Raw genomic sequence first — 12,081 nt, 5'->3', positions numbered from 1 at the left:
GATCCTACTTTTCCCATGATGCAACTCAATAGCATCTTTCAAAAACCCCACCCTACTAAAAGCTCACTTCTTTCAAACCCCACACTTCTAGTCTTCCTATTTTCAAAACTCAAGCCCATAATAAATAACCCTGATGACATGATTAGGGTTATTTTTTCAAACTTTGACAAGCTCTTCCAGAGCCACGGAGGATGTTATACAACTGTTTTCAAAGACTGTGTTAAATCAATGGAGTGCCCTGATGGCTAACTGATCACATATTAACTTCCATTGACTTCATTCTGAGAACTAGCTGAAAGGTCAATGGATGACTAGGGTCATCATCCTTCTTATGAAATATGCAACCCGTCAAACAAACCAAGTCTGAGGCTGTTGTCTTGGTACCCTCATTAACCTTTCAGCACTGGCCATTAAATTTAAGTCTTATATGAAATGCCGGATTTTAAAAGGGTTTACCTCCTACGAGCTCCAAAATTTGCAAAACACTAAAACAAGCATACAAGTGTAAGCTACCCATAACAATTTTGAGTAGTTCACTGATTTGAAGTTAACATTTTGACCTGTGATTTTGTACGTGGAACAATCTCAAATTTAAATTCGAGATGCTACCACGCAAAAAATGCAAAATTGTTTGGCACGATGTTCTGTGTGTGAAATGCCCAATCAGGGCAACAGAGTTCCATTTTTTTTTTTTTTTTTTTTTTGATTAATGGGGGAAATGTGTTCAGTACACCCCCTTTGTCAGCATATTTCTCCTCACCCGCTCTTTGTCCATTGCACACACACGCACAAAAAACAGGTGGTGAATGAATGCCCTTCATGTACTGTAGTATCCACATAGCAAGGGGAGTGAAACGGAGTCAGTGTCCTCATCTGCTTGTACAGCTGCAAGTCCTTTTCTTTCAACTCTGACCGTTGCCCCGTACAGACACTGTAACTATTGTCAGTAGGGGCCCTCATCTCAAAGGGAAAATAAAACATGAATTTAATTTCTGTAATCAAACGTGTATTTGAATAGCATGTGATTCAAGCGGACATTTTACCTCACAGCTTATTCTGATATTAGCAAAGTGGCAGTGCACATCTCTTGCACTTTTAACAAGGAAGCAGCTTCTCAGCAGAACTAACTGCAACAACTGTAAGGTTAATTGTGAAGTGACTTCTTAATCTGTAGAGTCTAACATACTGACAGCATTTCCTACCTCGGTAAACATTTGCAAAGCTTATGTGAGTATTTTGAAACCCGCTTTGTAACCTGTTAGTTACATTGATAAATGGTCTTCTTCTTCTCCTCGTTTATTGGGGAACTGTTGTGTTTTAAGACACATTACCACCACCAACTGTCCACATAAAGAACTGTGTGAAATGGCGACACCTGCTTACTCCAAAGGAAAAAAGGTGAATTGCTGCCTCTCATTAAAAAGCTGTAACAACAACCATGTGCTTCAGACTTTGTCTGTGCAGATCCCACCTCCATTGTCCTGCCTGTTAAGGGACTGGTTTAAAGTCCTTAGAATCTCTCATCCTTATACAACCATTGTCCTGTTTCATTTAGAAGACAATGTAGTCTCTGAGGTACAACACATGACCAGTACACCAGGCAATCTAAAATGCATCCCTAGCAGGAAAATGAAAAGATGTTTTACAGCTTGAGTAAGAATATCCTAAAAGCATGAAATTAAGAATCCGAATCAGCCTTACTGCCACAACATTTTCAGAAAAAATTCAGAATGATCTTTTTCTTTAAATGTGGTGTGTTCCTTTTGTTTCCATCCACAGTACAAAGAACTTCTGCACTATAATTTGTTGCAGTTGATTCTGGGGTGCTGCTCCTATTACATGAGACTTTCAAATATTTATTTTAATATCAGTTTGGGTTTTTAACTACAACATTAATGTCTTTAATAGCTAATTTATAAAATAAAATAACAAAAGACCAAGCAGAATCCCCCTTGGTTTTGGTGGTTATATTTCAACATCAGCATATTTTCTTGGCAGCATATAAAAAAAAGAAAAGAAACAATGACTACAGCTAAATATCAGTCTCTCTAAGCCATCTCTGTACAGTGTAGGTCCGACTGATGAGATGCACCACCCTTCATACATTCCCTTCTGTATCAAAAGTTGAAATCCAAAAACAATCTCCTAGTCTCTAATAGAAACTTGAATAAAAATGTGTAGATCAACCCAAATCCTCTCAGATCTACACAAGTGTGTCACTGATATGACACATTTTCTTGAATTGTAATTTGCAGATTTTTTCTCTTAGTGCCCCTGCTTTCCAAATAGTTACAATTGTTCAAACAATCACCGAATGAGAGACCAAATCTGGGTCAAAATAAACAAGAATGAGCCTCCCTTTACCTGTCCCCAGGTACAGAAAATAACAAGAAGAGCTAGAAAATAAACTCTGATATTTAACGTCCTTTCTGGGAGATAAAAGTCTTTTTGTACAAGTCCCTGGTGCCTTATTGTCAATTTGCAGTCCATTATTTGGGTTTTTTTTTTATTTTATTTTTTTATTATTTGAATATGAGCTATAGCATATATATTCTTTCCTGATGTAGCTCAGCGATCAGAATGAACTGAAGCCTGCATCAGAACAGAATATATCACATTAAAAAATTGCTGGCATCTGCAACACCTTACTGGCCAATGGTAGAGCAAACAAAGGGATTAGGCTGTCAGTAGAGACGTCAGTTTTCAGACTAGTAGAGTGGCGGGGAAAGTAGTCCATCCACTATGAGTTGTCTTGGCAAAAAAACACGGGGCCTAATTCCAGGAGAACAGAAGGTTATGGGATCAAGGCCAGTAACATCGTCCCAGATCATTGGTGAAAGGGTGATGTCTATCAGAGAGATACAGAAAAGCAAAAAGTGAGTGTGTCTGGGAAAAGGCTAGTTCCTCTCCTGCACAAATACAGTCTCCTGTGGACAAAGCCCTGCCTCCTGCAGCGTGATGTCATAGTCCAAGTGGGCGAGCTTCCTTCTGGGAAAGTTAGTGACGAGTTCGAAGCGTTCGTTAGGGTAACCCTTGGACTGGACGTGTCTTACCAGGGCCTTGAAGAAAGAGAGTTATAAACCAGAAGTGAGACATTTCAAGTGTAAAAAAAAAAAATCTGCATTCATGTGATAATATTCACTGCTGTCCGGGCATAACAAGGAAATGCTCACATTTCTTCCATTTAAAGTAGTAGGAGTTTAATAAATATGGAGCTGGAACCAGCATTAGTTAACTTTGCTTAGACAGGAAACGGAGAAACAGCTAGCCTGATTCAGTACAAAGTAAAAAGAAACCCTGCCACCAGCACCTCTAAAGAACCTTACTAAATAAAATGTTGCATCTCCTTCGCTTAATCTGTACAGAAACTGAAGTGTAAAAACTACAATTCGCTGTTTTGTTGGGAGTTATGGATCAGACTATTTCATGGCCAGAAGCAGTAACTTCCTGGAGTGTGGCAAGTGTTGCCGGCCAAGAAATAGTCCAACACATTGATGTGAGAGTGGCATTGTCTCATATTCATCATATTGAACTATTACTCTAAAATAGTTATAATGGTTTGTTCTCACCAAAAGTTTTGCTTTAGAAGACAAGGAAATTTGCTCTCTCTGTCCATCTGGGTAACGGAGCATCAACCTGGCTTTGGGACCTAGGTGAAAAAAAAGAAAAGACATTGTGGTAAGTATCTTTTCAGAAACGATGCAGCTGTTACGACACTTACCGTGATAAGTAAATGCATTGTTACCCCTTTAATCAGTCAGTCCAATTCTGAAAGCCATAATGCAGCGGTGAGTTTTGTTAAAATCTGAACAGCAGTTCATGAGAATGTGTGTAGAACCTACAGTATAATTAATGATTTGTCCAATCAAAACACGCTCCTGTGCACAAAAAGAGAGACTGAGCTATAATGAAAAAAAGAAAATCCCACAGTCAGAAAATTCTGATTCTCTACAGCCCACGCCTGCAGTGGTTCACTAATTTAGTTACTAGCCACACCTATTGTCAGGTAGATGAGAGCATGTGACCAATAAAGACCTCTAACATTAGTGCTGAGGTTATTTTATCATCAATCGCTGTGGAAACGCAGTGTTTTTGCTATGTGTCATTATGTCTTGCCTATTAAGTAATGAATGGCTAGTGGATACACAGAATATAACATGGTGAGTAGAAGGTTTGCATTTGAAAAGGCTTTGACAGATGTGTGTTACTGACAAATGTGTGTTTCATTAGATGCTTGATGTCATCTTAACTATCAACAATCTCCAACTGATATTGGAAACTTGTAGGAGAAAAAACAAGCAGCCTAAGTCGACCAATCACAGACCCTGAGGTCTCATGTGGTATTTAGTCATAGCACTGACATGTAGTTACATTATTAATAGCTATGCCATAACCTGTAAGCTCAAAGGATGTCCCAGTTTGATAATGTGTTCCAGTACTAAAGCAACATATGGGCATGCTCCAGCCCTCACAGAGTACTGCTGAATGCTTTAGCAGAGGTTGGCAGAGCTCAGAGCATAAGAGGTTGACCAGTTGACCCTGTAAGTGCTCATTAACTAAGAGGGGTCTGTCTTCAGGCTGGAGACTAACTCAAAGACATTTTCCACGCAAACACAAACATGCCCCGATACCTTGACCCTCATCACACCTGTTTCAGGTTAAGAAATACACATTCTCGTACCGTTGTCATCAGGACAGTCCACCTCACAGGTGTTGGTGCTGCTGGCCTTTGATGGTCCAGCGCTTTCTGCTGCTGAGGAACAGTGGTTCCCTCCAGAATCTGGGTCAGGCTGAGGATGACGAGGACCAGCAGCCGAGGGCTCCAGGTGGTTCTTTTTGCTCTCCTCTTTCTTGTGACTGTGGTTGTTTTCTTTGTACGGAGACTTTCTATGGGAAGAAGTTGAACTATCGGGATGTAGACGCTGTTGTGCCACAATGGCCGAAGGGACCGGGGTGTGTTTGCTGTTAGAACTTTTTTCTTCGTGGGGTGCCGGCGTTTCACTGTCTGAGCCATCAACAGAGATGGGACCCTCGCTGTCAGAGAAAGGCTCTGCATCTGATTCGTCGTCTGATCGGGGGGAATCGGGGGCTTCGGGGACATTTGAGGACTCATAATGGGTCTCCTGTAGGGAGGCTCGGATGGCTGCCTCCAGCTGACTGTCTTCACTGGCATCAATCAGACTCTCCTAGAAACAAAAAGAATGTGCAGCTGTAGAAAACAAATCAAAGAGCTGGATAAAATAACACAAAAATGGGGTAAAACTTAATATACTAGCCCAGGCTGCTTGATACAGACAAAATCAAATATCACAATTCTTAAAATATGTTAGTATCGACGTTTGACTAAGGGTGCTTTCATAGGATAAGACATATGCAAGTTTTGAGAAATGATCACTAGTAATAAGGGATTAATGGCTAAGCAGGCAGACGCATTCACTACTAATTTCACTCCGATGTTAATATACCCTCAAAAATGTTATATTTTTCATGTAATGCACCCTTGATGGCCAGAAAGAGACAACAATGAATCTGTATCACAGCATTATGATGACTTAATGATGGCTCTACAGTTGATAGACGGTTGTGAGTTGTGACAGAAGAAGAGACAGACAGAGTCCCAAAGAGAGAGAAGAGATCTTATTAGAGCAGAAAACAGAGTGAGAATTAGAGGTGACACATGGGATGAGAGACCCACAGAGCGAGCTCGTTTGGCAGGGGGCGCGTGGCAGGATGGTCCGTCAAGCTGCCCATGCTCTGCCAGGAAGCCGGTCGCCTGCTCCAGGAACGATGCCACATCCAGCTGGTTCCACTCAACCATTTTTTGACCTACAAAAGAACATGTTATCAGCAGCACAGGTCAGTAACAAAATTAATTTATAGAGAATTATTAAAAGACAGCAAAAGCATGAAATGGAAATGGCGAAAGAGATGTGTTCAAATGCATCAATCTGGAACTAGTTTGCAGATGTAAAAATCTAGGCTAACACATTTGCTCACTAAAATTGTTTTTTGCCGTTTGTATTATCACACAGAAGACAGTACAGTTCACATTTATCTTCATTATTTATTAACTGGAAACCTGTTGTCAGCCTGTATTGATCCCATCACTTAATAATACGAAGATCTATTGCTCTGTCACAGAGCATTATTCAAGGACGTTTACTTCCGATAATGCATTACCTCATCTTCTAAAAGTTATGCATGCAAGAGGAATATAATGTCAAATTAGATATAAAACCAACACAAAAAATAGCAGTGACATGGTGTGGATAATAAATCCTATTCAAAACAGCCTCCAGGGGGGAGACAATATTTTTTACAGCTTTCTGATTAATCACCTGTGTTTTGGTATTTATTAACTTCTAAAAACCCCATAGCTCAAATACATTACCACTACCTCTGTTCACATGATCTCTCCACTCACCTGTGCGGGGATCGAGGATGGAAATGTAGGGAAACTTGTTCAGCTTATAAAACTGGATGTATCTTTGTCCCTCTTCACTATCATGATATACCTGTAATGAGAGAAATCACAGAATTCAATACAGATGCAGAGTTAAAACATGGTTAGAGTGACTTGCATCTTCTCTTTAATGATTTACCAATTTTGTCACCTCACCCCACAGGACACAGGATAAATTATATCTGGGTGATGTACTGTTTCTGATATTTTATGTACCTTTGCTTAAACCTCTGTGTACATTGCACCACTGACCACATACATTTTATGCAAGGATAACTAACTCCAACTTAGGTTTTATATAAAATCAGTTTAATCTCAAAAACATGGGAGCAACTAAATCCTTGCAAAAACGTCAGTTCAATGTTTCCAGGAACATGACAACATCAGATCACGTATGACCCAGAGTTTTTTAGCAGCATACCTGCCAGAATATGAAGTGTTCTCTGATGATGGTCTTCACTGCATCGTTACTCCAAACATCTCTGTTCAGGCACTGGCAGGCGAAGTCCTGTACATTTTGGATGTTGATCATTAGCCACTTGTTTTCCAGCTGCCCACAGTCTTTTGCCTATAAACACAAAAGAGGTAATAGAGAATCAGAAAAAAAACCCCCAGAAGGAATCAAGCTCAATTTGATAAATTAAGTTGACAAATGTGGATAAAGACCAAAAGCCCATGTGTTTAAGCTACAACTTGATCAAAGGCAATTAACTACATTCGCTAGATAAACAGGTTTTCCTTTATGGCGAACAGTCATAACCATCTACATCATTGGTATGTGATCACATGTCATGGTGGACGTGAGTCTCTGCAACAGGTGATTTCACAACGACTGTGAGTGCACACTCAGCCAGTGAGTAAATAACACTATCATTAAAAAAGTGACAACCTGCCTGCTCCTGCCCTTTCCCACCTGTGATCTACACAGTCACCATCTGATATTTCACTAAAAGTTCACACAAACTGAATAAAGACATGTGGTGTAAAGTGTCCGGAGAGTGACTCCTTACCGTCTCAAAGCTGCCTTTGTGCATGAGCTCAATGGGAGGACGGAAGAGGTCTGCCAGGGTGCTCAGTTTCTTATCCACCGTGCCACCGTTACGCAGCTCCTGTTCCTGGCGGACTAGGAAAAGAAAAACATTCATAGTCATGATAGGAGGTAAAGGCACAGTCATAAAAAGGTTTAGACAGAGAGAAAAGTAACAGATTTTGTCGCTTGGCTGATGTTGGTTGTTATTACGCAGAATTAATTTATACCACATTCCACCAACCAGATTCTTTAACCTTTTAAAAATACACAGTCCCACCTGGATGATGCTTTGGCCTTGGTAGTGCCATTTTAGGTGTGTTTTGGTCTGTACTGGACCCAATCTTCACACAACCATGACAAATTATGCATTGTTTGTGTGCCTCCGTAAAGTTTGTTCCGCATCTCTAAAACATGTTCTGACTTTCTGGTTGTAAATGTTGCCTTTCAAAAGAGACCAGGGTTATGACTGTGATCAAAAGGGTTGAAGAACAGTAAGCTTTTTACTTTGGGTACATTATTTTTGGGTTTGTGCACATAAATAGGGGTGTCTGGTAACAAGTTAACCCTAGAAAGCTTTAATAATACTTACTTGTTTCTGTTTGGAAGTCTCGGAAACCATCAAATATTGATCGAGCAGGTCTTCTTCGCTTTGGCACTGCATGTGTAATAGACACATCAAAAGTCAAAGTCACACTGAATGAAACAGCATGGCCAGTAAAAACAGAATTTCAGTTCCATTAGATCTATTTGCATGAGGTAGAAAAAAGCAGTACAATACCTCCAAACAGTGGTTCTGGTTCCACTAATATGTCTTGCTTCTGTGGAATTGGTGCTCGTACTTCACTGAGACATAAGGCAACACGTATTAATCTAAGATGCAAAATTATCTAGAGCAAAACATCTATATTAATCAAGTTATAAAGACACACTCTCTGATTTGATTACACCACCCAGCAGAAAACCAAATCACAGCAGGGACTTGAATGCCTATTTTTCCTCCAACTCCGAACTAGGAGAGAAATTTAGGAGCACTATAAAAAATTCAGAGTGTATCTTTAAGATACTAAGACATGGCAAAAAACAAAAAACAAAAAAACAACTAAAGACTATGAAGACTAAAGACTAAAGACTGAGGCAAGTTTGTGAAGAAGAGTAAGAACCTACTCTGAAGGCGGAGCTCTGCTGCTTGAAGCTGCTGAACTGGAGCTGGTGCTGGGCTCCTCTGCTATCCCGCCTCCATCCAGAAACATGGTCACTGCCATCTCCAGGTTGTTGTTGCATGCTTCCAACATATGTTTCCCTACACTCTCTGTGGCTCCTAGAAAAGCATTGGACATAGACATACTGATATTGCAAATCATGTATAGATAAAACTGCACAGTGACATGTGTGTGTGAACACTCTAACTATCTATGTAATTAATTTAGTAGTGTAGTTTAAATGTACCAAACAGTACAACTTATGAAATACATTTACTCCTTTATCAAGGTATATGTGACTTCACAAGTTTTGATATCAATATAAATTGTGATACAGTAAATTTACTGGAACATAAATTGAGAAACTAATTATGGATAAACTAACTTGAGCGCTCCACCTAATTACATAGTTGACAAACCACAGGTCTTAATCACACTGACTCAAAAAAATCACATCAAAAATCAAATGTTGCCTTAAAGTGATTTGAAACATTGCATCCAATTATCTAACACACTGTTGGTTATGAAAGGAATAGATACCTCAGTATAGAAAGTATGGAAAAATCACAGCTGGCTGACAAATATATCTCATCATATCACCAGTAACGAAGTAAAATTTATATACATTATTGCTAAACTTTATTTTTTAAAGAATCTTATAAATCTTTAGTTTCATCACTTGCCTTTAAGAGGGCCCTTTGCTTCAGTTCATTTCAGTATGTTGGGGCTAGAGCCTGACCAATACCTGATTTTTGGGACTAATATAGATATATGAAAGTTTAAATAAATAAATAAATAAATAAATTCTATGATATATTTGCCAAAATTGCACAGCAATTTCTTGTTACTTATCTGCCAGCATCTACTTCGATAATGATACATCTGTAATGGGCGTAAATCTCATGGCCACATGAGTTTGACATCATACATGCAATGCATACAGTAACTTTGAATATGCCACACAATAAAACTGATGGCATACTACATACAAAACATCAGTAACATAGTAGAATTTGATGATTGTGTAATGAATTAATCAATTTAAAGTACCATACTCATTTATGCGTGATGTTAGCTGTTCACTACATATCATGTATACATACTGCTAACCAGTTTTAATTTGATTACTTGCCTTTCAGAGGGCCACTGGTTTTCGTTCATCTTTGTTATTTTGTGACAATGAATTTTTGCGCACAATGGAAACAGGCTTGCCAAATACCCTGTCAATGTGAACATCCTGTTTACTATTGCTTTTGTGTGATAAGGCAAAATCAAAAACCTTGCAATCATGGGGTCTTATAAGATGCTAAAGCAATGCAAATATCACTCATAAAGGCAGCAATACTGTTCACGGTGTTGGATAACAAGATCTCCAACAAGTCTTTGCCAACGATGGAAAGTAACTAAGTACATTTACACATGTACTGTACTCAAGTACAATTTTGAGGTACCATTTTCTGCCACTTTATACTTCTGCTCCACTACACTTCAGAGGGAAATATTGTACCTTTTACTCGACTACATTTACTCGATAACTTAATTCACTGGTTACTTTGCAGATTCAGATTAATAATACAAAATATAATCAACAAATAAATTATGATGTATTATTATAGATATATTAAGATAAGACTTGACAAGCTACCCAGCAGTTATATAAGGTAGTTAAAATTAGCCTCACCTTTACCAGCTACAACATTAAAGTAACATACACATGAATGAAGTGATATTCATAATCCAATAATATAACAGAAATTATTCAGAAATGGGCCGTTCTGAGTAATAAGTACTTTTGGTACTTTAAGTATATTTTGATGATGATACTGTTGTATTTTTACTTTAGCAAAAATTTGAATGCAGGACTTTTACTTGTAACTGAGTATTTCTGTACTGTGGTATTGCTACTTTTACGTAGTAACAAGTAAATATCTGAGAGCTTCTTTCACCTCTGGTTTTAGCACGTTGACTGCAACACTGTACTGAGAGCCAAACAACTGCCTGAAAGTCAACAAAGGGGAAATTACACTCCAGATTAAAAAAGGGCTATGGTATGCTTCGGGAGATAGTGGGCAGCAATGCAAAGTACAGGTTACACGGTTTGTAACGAATAAGCTAAAACATGCAATCACGAAAATAGCGTTCAAAGGTATTCGGATTATGAATCGCCATAAAGTATAAAAGTGTGATAATATTATGAATATGAGAAAAAACTAGATCTGAGGATTAACTTTTAGTCTTTTTAAAGTGGAGGGTACCGTCTTGCTAGTTATCTTTCCGTTTCTACTGCGCATGTCCGTTTCACTTTTCAAGTCTAGTACCAGCCCCCGACCTGAGTCTCCTGTTTTCTCCGATAAATAACTTAAAACTGAAAAACTGTCCATCGAGTCAAAGCGTACAAACTACCGAGGACCTCTGAGCGAGTAAGCGGAGACAGAGAGTGTGCTCATCCGAGTGTGGTTAAGACCAGAGTCAGAGTGAAGCTGACAGTAAGACAACATGAAGCCTGGCTGGTGATGAAGAAGGGAAATGTTCACAGCCGACGTCCATTCCACATTATCAAGCAACCAGGCAGTGCAAAAAGAGCACAAAACCAGCTCTAGGCTAGCGAGATAGTGTCTTTAATGAGCACCACAGAGAAAATGTGATATTTCTAAGTGGCTCTGACGGATAATATTTAAAGCTGGCGGATTTATCATCCCTTTTCTGGATCTCTCACTTGAGTTTAGCAGATATCTGGCTCTGCTTTTTCCCTTTGCAAAGCATTGACAGCGCAGGGGCCAGAGCAAGACTTAACGTCCGTTTTCTCATCTGCGCTTTAATTTCGTGATTTGCTGGACAAGGGAGCTATTCCTGTTGGATAACCCAAATCTTCCTAATAGATCAAATGCTAAATAAAATATTATTTTTACCTGTTATTGCTGTGAATTGTTGTATTAACCCGTTCACCCCCGGAGCTGAGGTGTCTCCGAGCGCCGCCATCTTACCGCCACAAACAACAACATAAATGTGGCGCATGCGCTACGCCGTCCTTTTCCCTCGGCCTGGCGCGGCGCGAGCCCCATGCGTCACCAAAGGATTGTGATGCGTTGTGGGTAATGTCGTTCAGTAAGCATAGCTGGTCTCTAACAAGTGTATGCAAACAATTGGACACCACTAGACAAATTACGTATTTTCTTGGTTTTGGAAGTAAAATGAATGAAATCCAACCTCTGCAGCAAACAGACATTAAAAATGAGCCTTTCTTCAAATGTCATCGAACTGTTGATTTTTATTTAACGAACTTAATTTCTTTCAGTTAGACAGTAATTGTGGCATTTTTTAAAATATTTTTTAAGTCCATGAAATAAAAGGTAACAGTGCATTAACATTTGAATAATGGCAATTTGAAT

The 12,081-nt window shown here is 39.1% G+C and overlaps 1 protein-coding gene across 1 annotated transcript; it reads right to left on the bottom strand.

The window, feature by feature from the left end:
- Positions 1-1,002: 1,002 nt before the first annotated feature.
- Positions 1,003-11,693, bottom strand: ubxn7 (UBX domain protein 7). Its single transcript, XM_040143150.1, has 11 exons — positions 11,602-11,693; positions 8,658-8,811; positions 8,272-8,336; positions 8,083-8,148; positions 7,474-7,586; positions 6,885-7,031; positions 6,425-6,515; positions 5,696-5,826; positions 4,682-5,186; positions 3,570-3,649; positions 1,003-3,059 (listed from the first exon to the last, which is right to left on the bottom strand). Exons 1-11 carry the CDS (start codon positions 11,669-11,671, stop codon positions 2,898-2,900), a joined length of 1,584 nt encoding a protein of 527 aa, XP_039999084.1. The 5' UTR covers positions 11,672-11,693; the 3' UTR covers positions 1,003-2,897.
- Positions 11,694-12,081: the final 388 nt, after the last annotated feature.

The sequence above is a fragment of the Xiphias gladius genome, chromosome 14, assembly GCF_016859285.1.
Source record: "Xiphias gladius isolate SHS-SW01 ecotype Sanya breed wild chromosome 14, ASM1685928v1, whole genome shotgun sequence".
Classification (NCBI taxonomy): domain Eukaryota; kingdom Metazoa; phylum Chordata; class Actinopteri; order Istiophoriformes; family Xiphiidae; genus Xiphias; species Xiphias gladius.
Note: the sequence above shows the minus strand (reverse complement) of the source record. Positions and strands in the feature narration are given on the sequence as shown.